This window comes from Castanea sativa, chromosome 4 (assembly GCF_040712315.1).
Source record: "Castanea sativa cultivar Marrone di Chiusa Pesio chromosome 4, ASM4071231v1".
Classification (NCBI taxonomy): domain Eukaryota; kingdom Viridiplantae; phylum Streptophyta; class Magnoliopsida; order Fagales; family Fagaceae; genus Castanea; species Castanea sativa.
The window spans coordinates 50,538,110-50,557,702 of NC_134016.1; the positions used below are offsets into that span (position 1 = coordinate 50,538,110).

At 35.2% G+C, this 19,593-nt stretch overlaps 1 protein-coding gene and 1 long non-coding RNA gene across 2 annotated transcripts; both read right to left on the reverse strand.

The window, feature by feature from the left end:
* Nucleotides 1–3,898: 3,898 nt before the first annotated feature.
* LOC142633118 (uncharacterized) lies at nt 3,899–6,560 on the reverse strand. Its single transcript, XR_012843808.1, has 2 exons — nt 6,309–6,560; nt 3,899–4,396 (listed from the first exon to the last, which is right to left on the reverse strand). It is a non-coding gene; the product is annotated as an uncharacterized LOC142633118 (long non-coding RNA).
* Nucleotides 6,561–16,048: 9,488 nt separating this feature from the next.
* Nucleotides 16,049–18,463, reverse strand: LOC142632776 (uncharacterized). The gene is made up of 3 exons (XM_075807117.1): nt 18,368–18,463; nt 17,485–17,799; nt 16,049–16,460 (listed from the first exon to the last, which is right to left on the reverse strand). The coding sequence occupies exons 1-3, from the start codon at nt 18,453–18,455 to the stop codon at nt 16,267–16,269; spliced, it is 597 nt and encodes a 198-aa protein (XP_075663232.1). The 5' UTR covers nt 18,456–18,463; the 3' UTR covers nt 16,049–16,266.
* Nucleotides 18,464–19,593: the final 1,130 nt, after the last annotated feature.

Consider the following 19,593-nt stretch of genomic DNA (forward strand, 5'->3'; position numbering starts at 1 on the left):
ATTATAAATGAAATAGAAAATGCATTCTATTGGCCAATAGAGGTGTCTTTATTATTATTTTTTTTTTTAGTGAGGAACCTTTTATTTTTATTACTATTTTTTGGGCACACTATAAGACAATCAATATAATATATTTTATTGTATAGAAAATCTTCTTCCACTTGGGATCTTATGCCATTGACTAAGTGGACTAAGAATTGAGCCAACCCTGATCTTTATTCTCATATTGTGCTGCACAAATAAAAACTCAAACATGATAATATCTTGCATTTTCTAGAAATGGTTGCAATATTCCAAATGATTGGTGCTGCATAAATATAACGAAAAAGGTACTGCATTAATTGGTCTTACCGGTGAAAAACAAGCTCCATGAAAGAAATAGGGCAGTAAGCACAAGAAAACCTAAGAGGAGGCCTCTTTTCAGCTCAAGCGCTATGTTGCATTGTGGAAGAGAACTGGTCACAAGAATATCATTGAAAACTTGCTTAGTGTATAAAATATTTGTGAATATTTAGACCCCCAAAAACAAATTTTCCAAAGCAAGCTTATATTCAAACAATATACATTCAGAATATGAAATATAAGCAATACTCAAATTATCAAACTACTCTAAGCCATTAAGTAATCACAACCAGCAGAAATTAAAAGCTAAGAGTAAGGAAAAGAGATATGCAAATACAAGATAACACCGACACGTGTTATCAAAAAGGAAACCGAAAAATCTCTCCGCTGCCCTCCAAGCGATAAATGATCCACTAGAATATCATTTGGGATATATGAATAGAAATAGACGCTCCAAGCCTAATCTACCAAATGCACCTAAGCCCTCCAAGTTTCTTGCTCCAACAAGGTTACGCCGAACCATGTCTTCTCTAACTTACCAGATCCCACTATTAGCCCATTGCATCAACCAATATGAATTAGTTCTCTCTTGAACTGCTTCCCAAGCACCAAAAACCTTCTCACTATTCTGAAGTTTGTGAGGTAATGATTTGGTTTATAATCCTCTTATGAGTATGACAATAGTGAAGGTGAGAGTAGAGAAATTTGGAGAATCAAGTATATAAGATTGTTGATGAATCAATCTTGTTTTTCTCTAGGGTTTCTCTCACAAAATTCTCTCTAGAAACTCTCAATATTTCATGGGTATAAGGGTATTTATAGTAGAGTATGAGATGAAATGTAAAAAGTTAGTTTTCAGCAAAACAAGGTGCGCTGGCGACTCACTTCACGACTGGGATGAGTCACCAGTTCCAGTTGCCAGTTACCAGACTAGCCAAACTGTACTTTTTGTCCTGTAGTGATCCAGCTATCCTGACCCTTCAACTTCCTGCATGCTTCACACATGTGCTACATTTTGGCGAGTCACCACTCGCGAGTCAACCACGAGTACCAGTCGTGAGTCACTTCTTGCTGCAGACTCGATCTTGATCAAATTTTCACACTCTCTCACACACAGCCCTTACATTATTCCCACCTAAATACAGGGTTTCAAAATGCTGAATTACTAGCAAATTTGACACGGAATAAAACCAACACATAATTGAATAAATTCAACTTTACAATCATCATATATACCCAGTCATGTTTCATGTTTGTATGTTTCTCTGCAATTTCTTTAGTCCTTTTCCTTTATTAGAGCGTAAAAGTTCAAAAGGCCACAAGCACACGCCACACCATACCCAAGAATAGCAATTTCTTAGATCATCAATATTGATTGTGCAAAAAATTTAGCAATTTAACACCACAAAAAGCTATTTTATCTATTTTACTACTTCACTTTACAAAACACCCGACATCGATAACAAAAAATGTCTTTTGTTCCACTAATGCAGTCCACTTTTACTATACTTTAATGGTAAATTTAGCATTTTAGCAAAATGCCTTCACCAATGCTTTCATTCAAACTCTAATAATATTCAACACGTATTTACTTTTGGCACAAAAATGTCGGGGACAGCATGCATTAATGCTATAGACTGAGACAGAAGTTCAATAATATAATCAAGATTTTTCTTCTACACCACTTTATATTTAATATATGGGATTTTTTATTAGTTTATGGCACTCCAGCATAGAGCACTGGCACCATTGTAAATTTTATGTTGGAGAAGGACAAAGAGGTTGGGTTGTTGTGAATAATAAATTCGATATAGCATAAGAAGCTCTTGAAAAATTTAATAGCAATCACTGTGAGTTGATTTCCAATGGTCTCCAGTCCACTGCCCTCTGCTGCTGCAGACTGCAGTGCTAGTTTGAATTGTGCGATGTGGCTTTTTCCACGGGTATCCAAGTGGGTTGCTACTTTGCATTTTCCTAACATCCCTCATTTTTCTTCCTTTCCTTGTGCTTTACTTTATCGAGTTGAAATTCACCTAAAAATTCAACTGCTGAAAATATATTTAGTGTGGACGCCAAATTTGACCTATTAATGTTAATTAATTTTGTTGAACCTAATCGGTTGTGATTGATGTTGATTGACAATACTGATTGATACTATTAGACTTAGAGATTTAATTGTTACCTTAATTCTAGTTTTAGATATAATATAATCTCATTATGAATTTATACATAATGTAATTCGGTATCCAGACTTCAAAAAACTTTCAAGTATTTCTAAATTGTGCTTATGGTTGGTGAGCACCTGAAAATCAAGAGCCTAGTTACCATCTTGTTTATAGAATAGTTATATATTCTTACTCCTCTAGGTTCTCTGCAACTATAACAAATATTTTTAGTTGTGAATATCATCAAAACTAAGCTTCACAACAAAACAGGATATGAATTTTTGCAAAGTCTTTGATTTTATATATATATATATATATATATATATATATATATATATATATATATATATATATATATATATATATATATATTGAAAGGGAAATTATCGTGATATTTAATATGTTATCAATCATAGATAATTTTAAAGATTTAAATTAGCGTCTTTTGATAGATAATTGCATTGCAATATTTTAAGAAAAAATTCTTATGTATCTTTTCATTTATTGATAGTTTGCTAATATTAACTGGATCCTAGTTTTGATTTTCATAAATAAATAATAATAATAAGTTCATACTTTAACCCCCCTCAATTAAAATCCTGGCTCCATCCCTAGCCTATAAATGATAATGTTATTCTTTTGAAAAATATTACGTCCACAACATTTTCGCAACACTTTCTCAACAAATCATAAGTGATAAATTGTTACTGGTTCTAATTTAAATTCATCACTTAAATTTCTTTTCTGTCCACTTATAACAACCAATAATAATAATTTATTGTGAAAATGTTATGAAGATAGCATTTTTCTATTCTCTTAGGACATTTTGATATGTTATAATAAATCCTACAATGGAAAAATGGTTATTATTGTGGAATAGCTATTCGAATATTTGGTTGCATTTTCATTAATTACATAAATATAGAGGATAGTTATTTCTTAAGGATAATTTCTCCTAATGTAATAGCTTTTTTTTTTTTTTGATAGGTCCTAATGTAATAGTTATTCCTTAGTTTATACAATAACTTTAAAATTTAATATATATATATATATATTTCCAAAAATATAAACTTGTCATATATATATTCAATTATAAAAAATAAAATTTAAAAGAAATCCATCAAAAATACTCTTTCCGTAGCTATTCCTTAATGAGCAATGATTGTCAAATTTAAAAATATTCATTTTTAAAAAGGATTTGGCTTACCTCCAATACTTTTTTAATTGGATATTTCCTGTTGTTTTAAATATACAATGACAAGTGGTGATGGGTTTCAATCTCCACCTTTTATTTAGTTAGTTGGTGATGTGATAATTTCTTACAAAAACAAAAGAAAATTACAGTAAAAAAAGTACTAGAGGTAAGCTAAACCTATTTATAAAATAATTGTATAAATAAGATATTTTATAGATACAAATCTTGGGTTTTATTCATATTTTACAGCCACGCTTATGAATATGAATAATTATTCCATTACAACATTTTATATTCTTACAAATAAAAATTATCATTCTTATCATAATCAGGATTCAATATACCATATGTGTCCTTATAATCTTATATTCCCATATTGGTAATACCTTACATTCCCTAGAGGTGTGGTTGTAATCTTCCTAGTAAACCAAAATATCAAATGCATATACTATTTTGACATTGGCATTTTATTACTAGGGGAGTGGAGTGTGGCCTGGATTTCCTGGAAGACGTGGTGGTGGTGGTTGAGCCATCTTCGGTGGTCCTTGTGGTGGAGATAGTGTCACCGCTCTTAGCCCGCGCTTGGATGGGTCTTTTGCCCAAGGTAACGGTGGGCTATTAATTTGTTTTATTATGACAACTTTAGACAAGTCTTTCCCATCTCTTGCTTTAGTTAACTTTTGCATGTTCTCATCTAGAGAATATAGATACCAAGTCAGAAAGATCATAAATAACAAATATCTCAAATCAAATCCACCATACCCATTCAAATTTCCTATTCACAGAAACCAAATATATTTGAAATCAAAATCTAAAACAAGCACATGCAAGGAACATCAAATCTTAACAACCAAATCTAAAACCCCAAAGCCACAAGTTAAACAAAGAGAATCTAAATCCTCAAACCCACTGATCAAATAAAGAAAAAATGGAAGAAGAACATCAAAAACTATTGTCGTAAATCATCATGGTTGTGGTTGTTAGGTTCAGCTATCACTAAACTCGGTGCAAAGCAAATAATGGGAGCAAGATTGAACAAGACTGGTTAGATCGGAGAGGCTATGCAGCAAGAACCTTAGATTTTCATCTTCGTCTTCTTCAGTAGAGAGAGTGAGACCAAGAGGCAAAAAGCATAAGAGAGGGCCGGCTGACATACGGTGGCCGACGGCGTGAGACATGAGAGGAGAGTGACTGAGAGCGAGAGGGGCGGCTAGGGTGAAATGAGACAATAAGTTAGGGAACTTAGGGTGTATATATATGTATACACACACACACACACACACACACACACACACAGGGTTTTTTTGGTAATTTTACATTTTAAATGGGTCAGGTCTGGGTCCGGGGCGGATATTGCCAAAACCTAGACCTAGGTCGGGTCTTATTTTTAAAATCTAGACACGACCCTATTGCTTATCGGGTCGAGTCAGATCGGGTATCTGTGGGTCGAGTAACAATTGCCATCCCTATCAGAAGTTGCTTAAAATGACAAATTTTTTTTTTTTAATACAATATAGAATTTCTACTCTAGTCTAATCTAAGTGTATATGTGTGTGAAGCTTCTTCCTGGAGACTTGAACCCCGATCCTTGCCCCCCACACTCCATAAGCACTTATACCTGTGGAGTGACCATCGCACCAAGGGTTTGCGGTGGTAAAATGACAAAGTTTTGATATGCTTGAAATTGAGGAGTTGCCTTTCTTACCATAATGAATGTCCTAGTGAAGTTTTCTTTATTGGAAAGTAGATACATGGGGCATCAAAACAGACACAAATTTGAGCAAATTTAGATTTGAAATGAGTGAAATAAGGAAGATCGCTCAAGCGAGAAGTACTTTGGCTCAAGCAAAATTGCAGCGACTTAAAATCCGAATCTTCTTAGAAAAATGGTTTATGCTATGTTTCAGCCCCTATTTTTGCAACTATATAGTATACCTTGAGTTTTAAATCTTTCTTGAGACCACATACTATTATTTTTATACACCAGAGGATCTGGTTGTTATGAAGAAAATCACTATAGAAGAATTCTAGAGTTTCTAGGATTACTGCGTTAGAAAGATAATTGGGTCGCTTGCAAAGGTTGCATAGAGAGAGTCTAGGCTACAAAGAGTAATTTTATAATTGTTTCTTTCATAGTTGGTTTTTCTATTGGACTGCTTTTGTCGCCATAGTAGTTTTTCCTTCGAAGAGTAATTTTATAAATTTTCGAATTCATCACCAAATTCTTTGTTATTACTTCTATATTATGGATTACATTTAGATAAGTTGATAATTAATAAAAAAGACTAGTGCATAATTAACAAGACTTCTAAACTAGATTCTTCAATTGGAATCAGAATATTTAGAACATATGATCAGTCAAAATAAAATTTTCGTTTGGCAGTCATCTAATGCGTAAGTATTTACCCTTAAAAATGACTTTTGTTTAATATTCATTTGCATCTAATATGGTGGTGTACGCAGATCAATTGAATGAAAGACTCACCGTACCATACCTCTCTTTATCGTATACCCAAATAAAGAACACAAAATTTGAAGCTATAGCTATATAAACGTGCCAAACAATATAAAATTTAAAGAAAAAAGTGCTGCTCTGAGAGTCTTACCTGTGAAAAACAAGCTCCATGCAAAAGATAGGGCGGTAAGTAGAAAAAGACCAAGGAGTAGACCTCTCTTGACCTCAGAATTCATGATACCTTGTGGAAGAGATGCGTGAGTGAATATCACAATATAATATTATATATATACCCAGCCATGTTTGTTTTGTGTTTTTCTCTGCAGTTTCTTTAGTACTCTCCCATATTAAGTCTTGGTTGTCCACTATAATTACACACTCTGCAGTTTCTTCTACTTCCTCATAGTAGAGTTTTCAAACCGGGTTTTAGTTAGGGGAAAAGTGCACCTTCCATTCATCATCCTCTGTTCTCAACCTCATGTTTGACTAAGTCAAACCGCACACAACCCATCAAGGCCTAAGAGCACTTGCAGCAGTGGAGCTAAATAGCTATATAGCTATTTTAGCTCCATCAAAACACCAAAAAAAAGCATGTAGCAGTAGAGCTAAATTTATATTTTTTTAGCTCATTGCTACAGTGCACATCTATAAATAGATGTGCACTGTTCATGAGAGCTAAGAAAAAATTAATTTTTTATTTTGTATTCACATTATCTTTTTATTGTGGTGTTTTTATTGTAGTGAGATGTATTATTTTATTGTGGTAGATATATTATTTTATTGTAATATTTATATTATTTTATTGTGTTGAAAGTTAAAATAGATTCACTGCTGCAGTATGTGTGTAGGTAAAATAGATAAAGTAACTTTTGGTGGAGCTAAATTGCTAAATTTTTAACTCCACTGCTGTGGATGCTCTAACATGCCATCCTCATTATTCATAATTATCTTATTTATAATAAACAATATTGTGCAATGTTCTTTTTCATATAATCTTTAACTGTCGCGTGAATTGTGGACTATTTGGTCACACAATCCAACATGTTCTGCACACTATACATTGACTCCCATCAAAACCAAGCCATGGCTTCATATATGCCTAAGAGCATTCACAGCAGTGGTGGCATATTGCTATATTGCTATATTTTAGCTTCTCAACCATTAAAATGTGTGCTCCAGCAGTGGAGCTATAGCAAAATTTTTTTTGCTTCCAGCTACAGTACACATCTAAAGATAGATGTGTACTGTAGCTCAAAGGTAAAAAAAAAATATATTATTTTAATAAATTTCTCTCTCTTCAATCCTTTAAAAAATATTTTTTCTTCCTTTCTTTTTCGTTCTCTCTGGCTTCTCTTCTTTCATCATTTTTCCTTCTCTCCCTCGTATTTTTTTTTTCTGGTTTATTTTTCCTTCTCTCTCTCTGGTTTTTTTTTTTTTTCTCTCCCTCGTATACTCTCTGCTTCGCCGCCGATAAGTTCTGAACCGTCGAGCTTCGCCGGCGATAAGGTCTGGATCGTCGAGCCTCGCCGCCGATAACTTCTAGATCGTCGAGCTTCGCCGCCGATAACTTCTGGATCGTCGAGCCTCGCCGCCAATAACTTCTGGATCGTCGAGCTTCGCCACCGATAACTTCTGGATCGTCGATCTTCATCGCCGACCCATCTCTCCCAGTCCTCCATTTCACCGCCGATCCTCATTCTCATCGCCCACGTCACTGTCTCATGCCGCCGACCCATCTCGCCCAGTCCTCCATCTCACCGTCGATCTCCATCGGCACCGCCTTCATCGGATTCAAGAACGCCGCGGATTTCGTGGCGTGGCTATGGCTGGATTTGTGATTTGTGTGGGTTTGTTGGTGTGATTTGTGATTTGTGTGATTTGTGCTGATGGTTTTTTTCTGTGATCTTGGTTGGTTGGCAGTGGTGGTGGATCGGATTGTGGAGTTTTTTTGTTTTGTGTTTGTATTATTTTATTGTAATAGAAATATTATTTTATTGTAATGTTTATATTATTTTATTGTGTTGAAAGCTAAAATAGATGCACTGCTGCAGCATGTTTTGTAAAGTGTATAGGTAAAATAGATAAAGTAACTTTTTGTATAGCTAAATTGCTAAAATTTTAGATCCACTGCTGTGGATGCTCTAAGTTAAGAAATCGATCGTCTAAAGCGTCTTAGTTTTGGTAGATCTCGAGGATGTAAATTGAAAAAGTAAAAGTAGCACAACAAAACTTCCTGATCGATGGTCTTGTCAACGAGTATCCAACGTGGTTGCTTTTCTGTATTTTCTAACATCTCTCTTATTCTTTCTTTTTGTCCTTTACTCTATCAAGTAAAATCATCTAAATTCCGACAGTTATTGGACGCCAAATTTGACCTATTGATTGTAATTATCTTGTTGAACCTAATTGATTGTGATTGATGTTGATTGAGATTAATTGATTGATGCTATTAGACCGAGAGAGATTTGATTGTTGTTTGAATTCTATTTCAAAATGGGGTTCGCTTAGGCTGAGTTTGGATACAGTGGCCAGCGTCCAGCGTCCACGATTCTGCGTTTTTTTTTTTTTTTTTTTTTTTTTTTTTTTTTTTTCTGCTGATGCACGGGTCAGGGGGGACAGCGGCTACTGTTCATGCTACTGTGCATGAACAGTAACCGCATTTGCTGACTTTTCAGCACATTTGTGGGTCCCGTGTACTGTTCATGGGACCAACAAACTTCACTTTACAGAATTTTTTTTATTAAAAATGGGTCTCACGGTACTATTCACACATTTAAAAATTATTTTGGTACAGTGTTTTCAGTTTTTAGTTTTCAGCAATAAGCTCTATCCAAACGGACCCTTAGTGAGCCTTTCGATTCCACGTCCACGGTCACATTTTGCTTTTTGCACTTTTTTTTTTTTACCAGCGTTTGGTACACTGTTCATGAAACTTGAACAGTGCATCATTACTAAAAACTGTGCAAGAGACACTGTTTATTTGCCTTGGGACATGAACAGTGCATCAAGGCAAATGAACAGTACCTCTTGCAGTGAACAATAATTTGAAAATTATTTTTTTATTGTTTTCAATTTTTAGTTTTCAATAAAATAAGTGATGTCTAAATGCACCCTTAGGGTCTGTTTAGTTAGGAGGATGGAAAAATGAGAAGATAGAAAATAAAGAGATAATGGAAAAATGGGAGGATAGAAAAATTTTTAATTTTCCTCAGTTGTGTTTGGTTGAGAGGGTGAAAAAGTAGAGGAATGGAAAACTTTCTGATTTGGTTGAAAATAAAGTTTGTATAAATTTATTATCATGTCCCTCTTAAATAAAAGAGAAAGTAATACATTATACTTTTTTTTTAAAAAAATGTGTAGATAAAAGTGGACATTTCAAAAAAATAGCATAAGAAATCATCCAAAAGTGTTTTTTTTTTAAAAAATAATAAAAATTAAGAGAAAAAAAGGAAGAAAAGAAGAACCCACCACCTGACCAAAAAAAAAAAAAAAAAAGAAAAAGAAAAAAAAGCAAAAGAAAAAAACCAATGTTACTGAAAAAAAATAAAAATAAAAAAGAATCAGAAAAGTGGGAGCAATTTTGTAAGAAGAAATTCTCACTTTTTACTCCAATTTTCTCTCCAATTTGGAGAGATTGTATTTTGAAGGGAGAGGAGAAAACTTGTGGGCCCCACCACTTTTCTCTCCCCCTCCCCCTTTCAACCAAATAATGGAAAATGTCATTTTCCACCCTATTTTCCTCTCCCTATTTTCTATCCTCTCTATTTTCACTCCAACCAAACACACCCTTAGTGTATGTTTGGATTGCATTTAGAGTCTGTGTTTGTGTCTTTTGCTAAAAAATGTGGGTCCCACGGCACTGTTCACGGACCCACAAAAGTCATCTAAACACAAATTTCAATATAAATTGGGGTCCCATAGCACTATTTACATATTTAAAAATTATTTTGCTATAGTGCTTTCATTTTTCAGTTTTCAGCAAATAAGCGATATCCAAACACATCCTTAATATATGCCCGACAAATATTAATTATCTATTTTTAGAAATATTTTATGGAAAATCAATTATCCTAAAATGGTTTAATAATGTATGTCCTAAGGGATACGTTAAGGGTATACATTAGTAAAACCCTTCAAAATATAATATAATTATAATCCCATTATGAGTTTATTTTCTTTACATGATGTAATTTGGGGACAATTTTTAGAGGACTCCATTTAAAAGAAACCAAAGCTCAATTGATCATGTCCAAGTGCGGTTTCCTAGTTCATAAATCCTTTTCTTTTATTCTTCCTTAGTTTCTCAAACACAATCCCCACCCTCTAGAATTTAATGTCCGACATTAGTTTTGGTATCAATGTTGATTGCTTAACATTACACTATTATCTTAGTTTTGGTTGGCAATATTGTAAAGTTGTGATTTACAACTATGTTTTATGTTGGTTTTATTCCATGACAAAAAGTGTTGTAATTGCATAAATTTGTTTTCTTGTATTTTTGTGGGATTTTATTGTATTGGGTTTAGTATTAAGTTGATGAAGAATCAGTGCAGTTTCGCAATTGGTTCGCGACTAGCTCACGAGAAGGGTTCTCGCGAAAAATGCATGTGAGAAGCACATAACTCGAAGCTGAAGAGTCGTGCCAACCTGGTGGATTTCGCGAGTGTCTCTCCTGGTAAGGCCTTCCCACGAGATACACACGAAACTCTCTGCCTGAAAGTTTTTAAGTGTGACTTTCTTACCCTTCACCCATACTATTTATACCCTTATTACCCACAAAAGTAAAGGAGGCCATTTAGAGAGAAAAACCCTAGATATGTTTTCAACAACAATAACACCCATCTTTTAGAGAGAGAGCTACCCATCCTTAGTAAAAAATCATTGTAGCATCTTCTCCGTCCCTCTCCCTTTGACATACCTTGAGAAGAGATTTGTACCCAAACACAACCCACACCTATTCAGAGTGTAGAGAGTGTTTTGGAGATTGGGAAGCTTTGGAGATTTGCCAAAAGAAGCCGGTAAGCTAGAGAAGACATGACTCCGTGAAGTCCGCTGGTAGCAAGAGCTTAGAGGGCTCAAGTACATTGGGTAGACTAGGCTTGGAGGATCTTTTGTTATTCGTGTATTTCAACTTTATTCTCTAGTGGATCGATTTACCGCTTGGAAGGCGACGGAGAGGTTTTTCGCTGAGTTCTTCGGTTTTCTTTTCGATAACACATCGGCGTGTTATCTTGTGGTTGCATCTCTCTTCCCTTACTCTTGTGCTTTACTTTTCTTGCTTGTTGTTCATGCTTATGCACTAGAGTAGTATCGGTTATTTACGATTCACTTACTCTTGTTTCTGCACTTAGATAAGTTAGAGTAAAATCAATCTAGCCGTAATCTTCTAATTTGGGGTCTAAACAGCTCTTGTGTTTTTAACACAAATCCGAGCTTTCAAATATCACATTAATTTCATATTTAATTACATATAAATTTATGAGTTTGAAATATTTAATATACTCATTACATGCATTTTTTCTTATATGAGATTAAAACCAGTCAGTTAATGATTCAAACATGCAGCAAAGAGAATCCGATGGTCAATATCAATTGGAGCATGATTTTTGAAGTATTGAATAAGTCAAAAACGGAATCTGCTCATCGACTTTGGGAATGTCCTTTTGCAAGAAATGTTTGGGCCCTTTGTCAAGGGAAGCTTTAGAAATGACCTAATAAAGCTCAAGATATTTTCATGCTCTTTCGATGTCTATTGGATAAACTTCCACAGCAAGAGTTAGAAAGATGGGCATTGACTGTTTGAGCAATTTGGAGTGCTTGAAATAAATTTTATTTTGAGCATATCCAAACCCATCCAAAGGTTATTCTTGATGGAGCAATCGGTTTTCTGCAGGAGTGTCAGAGGTTGGTAGCTGCTCAGAGATTTGTTTTGTATACTTACGTTGTTGTTTTAGTATTGTATGTCCACGGGTTCTAATTTTTTTGCATATCTGTTGTTTTTATACACAGTAGTGTTTTCTACATAGTGTTGTTTTCTGTACAGTGATGTTCTTCAGCACAATGTTTGTTTCTGTACAGTGTTGTTTTCTGCATAATTGGTTGGTTTCTATAGTGTTCTTTTTATGCACAATGTGTATTCTTTAAACTATTGTTTGTACACACTGTTGTTTTCTGCATAATTGGTTGTTTTCTGCAGAATAGGTCTGATTTCCCCTGTATTGATGTTACAGGATTCTTATGTAATGTTTCTCATACTTTATCTAATAAAACTTCTATCGTTCATCTAAAAAAAAAAGAGTCAAAAGCTTGTGAGAATAAAAAAAATGGAAGAAAGAAATTTGTTCAAGCCAAAATTGGAAAAATCTTGATATAGAAACATCCTGCACTATTTTAGTACTTTTGCCATAACTTCTTACACAAATGTCCAATTGACCTAATTCTTGAAATCACAAAAATAAAACTTGAATATCTAAAACCTTTTAGTTTATTACAAATTAAGAAAAAATTGTTTTCAAGGTCAAAAGTGGGCTGGAAGTTGATAGTAAAAATAATTCCAAAAATTTAGGGATTCACATCCTAAATTTGAGGGATTTTATTTATTTATTTTTCTTTTGGAGGAGGTTGAGATTATAGAGAAGGAAAAATCCTGTAACTTTTGTCATCTTTTGTTTTATTTTTAAAAATATTTAGCATTATTTTATGGTTTTTTTTTTTGCATAATTATGTGTGGCTAAATCTCTAGCTAAGGTTAGAGGTGCAAGGATGGAACTAGGTGGGGGCCTGAGGACCCCTAGTCTTGAGAAATATATTTTTTACAATTTTATATTTGAGCCCTGTGGGGGTAAAATGGTAAAAATTTGCATTTGGGCCTTGGGCCTGATTTGGTGGTGTAAGCCTGTCCGAGAAGAGCCTTTAGGGGCCACAAGCTAGCTTTTGCTAAAAAAGTTGGTGGTGTTGTCCGAGGAGGGGCATCTCCTCAGCGGAGTCTAGTAAAAATTGTATGACACGTCATAATGTTTGGTGAGAGAATTCTAGAAGGTTTGGTGGGTAAAAATATGTACCATATGGTTACAGGAAAGAAGAATATATGAGGCTGATCAAGGGAAAAGCTTCTACCACCGCATTAAAGACCCTGCACTACCTCCCTGGCCGCATTAATGGAGAAATGACCTCTAAATAGTAATATTCAGCCTTCCAGCTATTGTTTGAAGACTTCAAGAATGTGATGGATGGGACAAGTATCTATCTGGAAGATCTGTGCTACACGTGGATGAAAAAGGAAAGAAGAAGATGGATATAAAAAGACGAGAGAGGAAGAGAGAAGGGGGACTTTAAAAAAAAAACTTCATTTGTAATTTCTTGCTTAAAGAAAGAAAAGCAATACAAGTGGTCCTCGGCTTACGTCCGAGGAGAGTTTTTTGGTTATATTCATCCATTGATTGCGTAGATAGCGGCAATTTAGCCAGTTTACCATTTGTTCAGTATCCATAAACCTAGATTTCAAGCCCATACTCTACAAATTTCATTGTATAAGGCTCTTTGGGCCTGAGTCCATCTAGTGATTGGACCAAGTACAAATTGTGCACTTACGAGCCCCCTCTTTCAAAAAAATTGGGCCCCTTCTCCTATAATGTTACATCAATTTCATTGTAATAGCATTTGCATTAGTTGTAAAATACCATAAGCTCCCAAATTTTGTCTAATCAATCTCAAAATGCACCCACATCAATCTATGTATCACTATGCAAAAATACATTTGTGTTAAAATAATTATGTAAATTTATACAATTACTGTAGCACAAATGTATTTTTGTATAATGATACATAGACTGATATGTGTGTATTTACATAGACTTTGCATGCTAGGAACTTAGGACCCGACCAATTAATGCTAGGAACTTAGGACCACAACCTCTTCAAGCTCCACCACTCTGCCGCCAACATCATCTTCCTCACCAGCGAGTTCCCAAGAGTTGGAGAAGATCTTCAGAGAGAGAGAGAGAGAGAGATCATCCTACAAGATCTTGAGATTACCATCCGCCACACCGACGCTAGAGCTAGAGACGATTGCAAACCTTGGCTTTGGTCCTCCCATGGCGTAGAGGCATCATTGACCCACCACCCGCTAGCATGGATCATTCTTCTCTCTCCTCCTTCACTCACCAACACCACTCCTCTTACTGTGTCAAAATTGTTAGAGACATATTAGGCATATTACATTGGGCTAGTATTCCTAATATATCTCTAACACCCTCCCTCAAACTCAAGGTGGAAGTTCGATGAAGATTTAAGGTTGGATAAGCATTAGAAGATCCCTTGAAGATGCTTTGAAGAATGCCTTTGAAGAAACCCAATGAAGAATGTGCCAATTGATCAATTTCAGAGATTCAAATGAAGAAACAAAGTCCAAAATTGGAATCCACACGAAAAATTGAGCAAAATAGGCATTTTCAGAAATTTTAACTTTTGGTCAAAGGTCAACGTAAACGTCAAAGTCAACAAAGGTCAAAGTCAATGAGTCAATGCTCACGGGTCAGATCCCGGTGGTCCGAGTCAGGTCAGTCCGAGTCAATGGTCAGCTAAGTGACGTGGTGCTTACGAGGCGAGCTACGTAGCTGCTAACGTAGCTAGGACTGATGTGGCTAAATGACGTCATCAGATGATGTCATGAGGACATCAGTAGTAGTCTACCAACGCATGTGGCGCGTGTGAGACCCAAGAGGCGCATGTAACCGACGTTTAGCGCTTGAAAGCACATGCCACACTGGATGATCTCCGGATTTCACAACTTGGCAGATCAACGGGCTACAAGGTCGTTAGAGCGGCGTATGTAACCATGGGAGGATCTGAACCTGAGAAATCCGCAACGGCGCATGGAGAAGTTGGCCAAAATGGTGGCGGCACGTGGAGGCACGTGCAACGTTCAGTGGAGGCTGGACTTCTAGGTTTTTCTCGCGGGAGGCCGTAGGGCACATTTGTGTGGTTGGTTTTATTAGGCGAAGGCTTGATGTGCACAAATCTAAGAATTTAAGTCACGGTTTGCTTGGTTATTGGATTTTAACACAGCACTGAGCCACAATGGCTGTAAGATGCCATGAAGTCTAGATCCAGCAAACAAGCATATGTGACTTTGGATGGTGGTGTGCACGTGAGAATCTTCTTTGCTTGCTATAGAGATGTTTGTTTGATGCTATGAACAAAACCTGGCTCTAATACTATGTTAAATTACCAATTGTCCCAAAAGTTCAAGCTACTGGGATATGGTAAATTTAATTATTTAACCACATGCTTCTAACATTGTCCCTCACATGTGGGCCAAAACTACCTTCTAATAGGTGAGACCTAATATATGGAAATTTAAATGGAAGGTAGAGTGAAGGAGACAATGATCGAACTCAGGATCTCATGCTCTGATACTATGTTAAATTATCGATTTTCCCAAAAGCTTACTCTAATAGGATATGGTAAATTTAATCATTTAACCACATCCTTCTAACAAAAATATTTCACTTCTGGGTTTTGCTTTTTATGTTGGATCTTAGTGGATTGATTTATTTATGGGTTTTTCCTTGTGTGTGTGTGTTGGACTGGATTTTTTTGGTGTTGGAAATTTTGGGGTTAAGCCAGTTTTGGTCTTCAAAGGGATGTCGGAGACATTTCTGGCGAGGAAAAGGACCGATGTTAGTGGTAATGTGGTGGACCTTGGAGAGATTGTGAGGGGAGGAGGTCGAGATTTAAGAGAGACGGGAATGGCTGATTGGTTTTTTGTTTAATATAAGACTGAAACTTTGTTAGTGTTAAAAGTGACTTTAACACGTTAATGCTTACATGGATAAATTCACAACATTTAGTGATGTAATTGGAGAAATTAAAGAACCGCAACTAAAACACTGTAATTAAGTTTGAAGATTATCATTCATATCATAATTAGCATTCAATTTACGTACCAAATATGTCCTTAATTATAATCTTACATTCCCATATTGTGTTGCATAAATAACAAACCAAACATGGTAATACCTCACATTCGCTAGAGTAGGTTGTAATCTTCCAAGTGAACCACAATAACAAATACACATATATACCATTTTGACATTGGCATTTGCCCACTAGGGGAGTGGATGGGGGGATGGGTTTCCTTGAGGAGGTGGTGGTGGTGATTGAGGTACTACATACGTACTTAGACTGCGCTTGAATGAGTCTTTTACCCAAGGTAAAGGTGGGTTGTTGATTTGATTTGAAAAGATAGCTCCAGACATTTCTTTCCCGTCTCTTGCTTCAGTTAACTTTTTCATGTTCTCATCTGGAGAATATAGATACCAAGTTAAAAAGATTATAAATACAATTATTTGGAAAGTGAAAAAGACATAATCTTATTATACTTCATAATACTCCACTACAATTTTTGGTTGTAAGAACTTAATATGCTTCAGTCCTAGCTCAATCCTAGTGTTGCTATCTATAGTAGAACGTACTCACGTGACCGTACGCAACTCCAACAGACTATTCTACTTGTGAGCTTCTTCTTGTGAATTTCTTCAATGCTTAAATACAACAATTCATGTCTAACCCTGAAGTAACAACTTGATTAAAGTAGGTCTTGGTAGCAGCTTCACTTGGAACACCCCTGAATCTTCAATAGTTACAGAGATAATGACCTAAGAATGCTTTAATATGTTCTGGGAGTTTATGGCACGAAACCCAAGGCTTGGGTCATCATGCATTGGCCTAAATTTGAGAATTCTCAGTAATCTCATGATTTGATCGGTCAAATTAATAGAGTCAAAGTAAGAGTTAAGCATGCTCAATTGATTAAGCTACAGTCAAGCTTGCAGTTGAGGCAACAAACTGAGCAATTCATGAGCCTTTGTCTTTCAATGTAGATCTTAAATCACATAATTACGCTCTGTTTGTTTCGATGAAAAATTTTGTGTAAAGATAGTTTTCCATATTTTCTAGTGTTTGGTAGCATAAAAAAAGATGAGTCAAAGAAAAACTATCTTTGGTCAACATAAAAAGTATGGCTTATTTTTAGAGATTGTTTTCTATTAAATTTTTTTGGAAAACAATTATATCTCACAGGAAGCTAAATAAGAGAAGTTAGGAGGTTATTTTTCAACTCAATTAAAGTTGCTACCAAACAATAGAAAATGAGATAGTTTTATAGAAAATACTTAATGAAAAATAATTCGTTTTCTAGAAAACATCATTGCTGAAACAAACAGAACGTAAATAAGTTTTATTCTAGTATTGGTCTTATCGATGATATTAAGAGTGTCTAACACATGAAATAACATGGCAGGTCTATTATGGAGTTTGCCCTGGACCTGAAGGCCCTGTAGGAGATGGGGGCGGTGGTTCAGGATCTCGTCGCCTTGCTAGTCTTGGTGGTGGTGGTTGCTCCACTATTGGTGGTGGTTGCTCCTCTAGTTGCCGCAGTTGCTCTTCTAGTGGTGGTGGCTGCTCAACTAGTGGCGGCGGTGGTTCAACTAGTGGTGGCAGTTGCTCCTCTAGCTGTGGTGGTGGTTCAACTACTGGTGGTTGCTGGACTAGTCTTGCAAACTTGAAAGGTTGGCCTCTCCTATGTTCTGCAGACAATTCTTTCTCATCACCTGCATAAGTTAACTTCTCCATCTTTTCACCTGAGTATTGGATTCAGTTAATTACCACATCATATTCACACAAAAGAAGTAGCAATTGGGTTTAAAAGATTATAACCACAATGTAATTAACTGGAACTAGAATTGGCCTTGGCATAGTATTTTTGGTTGGATCGAAGCATTCACATTTTCCATTTATTATTTTTGGCTGTAAGGCTTTTCCATCAACTTGCAAAGTATCAGCTTATGGAGGTGAGACTGATATATCAAGACTGATATGTTGCATTCAGTTGAAAGTGTTTGCTTTATTATATCTATGTTATCGTTGTTTAGATGGTTGGGAAACAAATTAGCCGATATCTATTTTGAGGCTTCAGGCTTCAGGCTTCAAAGTCAATTTGAATTAGACACATATGAGCAATCTGTAACCACACAGGAAAACCAGGAGAACATGTTTGATACTCTCTCTCTCTCTCTCTCTCTAGCTGACACACATACACAGAAATAAACAGCATAAATCATAAATGTGAAGCTACAGTCTCGAGATATATCATATATACATTGTCAAATGCAATAAATAAATTAGAGAAAAGGGTGCTACTACTCTTACCCGTCACAAACAAGCTCCATGCAAGAAGTAAAGTGGTAAGTAGAAGAAAACTAAGGAGGAGGCGTCTCTTGATCACCTCAAACATCATGTTGCCTTATGGAAGAGACGAGTGAATATCACAATTCACAATATATAGGCAGCCATGTTCTTTTTCCTTTACCAGGTCAAAGTTGGCGAAATTGTCTTTTTACAATCCCATTGCATTTATAATTCAAGACTTATGACCTGGAAAAATACCATAATGAAATGGACAGGACTTACCAAGGAAATTTCGAAGGGGATCTATTTCCTGCTGGAATTGAAAGGGATAGATAGCTATCTTTACATCAAAAGATAATCGTGTAACGTCACACTTGACAATGGTATACACATTTTTCTATATTAAACAGATTATAAAAAAAACACCAATTTTTTTTCGATTTTTTATTGTAATTAGAGCTGGTAAATGTATAATTGTTGATTATGAAAGATGAAAGAATAATGCTTTGAACATAAATTTTTTTACAGCAGTTTAGGTAACAAGTTTTTTTTTTAAATTTTTTAAATTTTATTTGTCCTTACTACTGTTGTCATGTTTATACCTATCAATAATACTTTGTCATCTTGACAATTGTGGAAAAAAAAATTATGAAATTTTTTGTATCTCTAGACTTAGAAATAAGATGTAAAATTTACTATTCAAGATAAAAACTACTATTTTACTGATTTATTTCTTCCTTAACTAAATTAAGTTTAACTCTTCATACAGTTCATGAGGTACGTGCAACTAACCCCAAAAAATTAGGTGGTTCCTGTTCTGAGTCAAGAGTAGGGCCAATGACAGCCAATTTACCAACCCAAGTTATGAGGGCTGTCCTAAAAAAAAAAAAAGAAAGAAGAAGAAGTTATGAGGGCTGTATATATGTAATATGTTATTGAAAATAGCCTTCAATTCTGAATATATTCTAACCCTAATTCTTTGGGCCGATTTCAAAATTTTCGGAGAGAAGGATATCTCAGGTGGGTGAGCAATAGGCAATATATACTCCACATAACGCTAAAATAGGCTATACTATATATATATCATGAAAAATACTAAAGATATTACAAATTATACTATATAACTTTTACGAATTGACGTAACAATGGATGTGATTAGTAGATTTAAAAAACAACCAAGCTTAGTATTAACACAAACTTGTAACTGAGTGTAGCATTGAAGTGGTTGAATATACATTATTAGAAGG

What these genes read in the sequence shown, in the direction of transcription:
- LOC142632776 (XM_075807117.1), bottom strand. Translation starts at nt 18,455, where the DNA reads ATGATGTTTGAGGTGATCAAGAGACGCCTCCTCCTTAGTTTTCTTCTA. An exon ending in ATGGAGCTTGTTTGTGACGG is followed by an intron (nt 17,800 to 18,367) that starts GTAAGAGTAGTA and finishes TCCAATACTCAG; the next exon opens with GTGAAAAGATGGAGAAGTTA. An exon ending in ATCTCCTACAGGGCCTTCAG is followed by an intron (nt 16,461 to 17,484) that starts GTCCAGGGCAAA and finishes TATATTCTCCAG; the next exon opens with ATGAGAACATGAAAAAGTTA.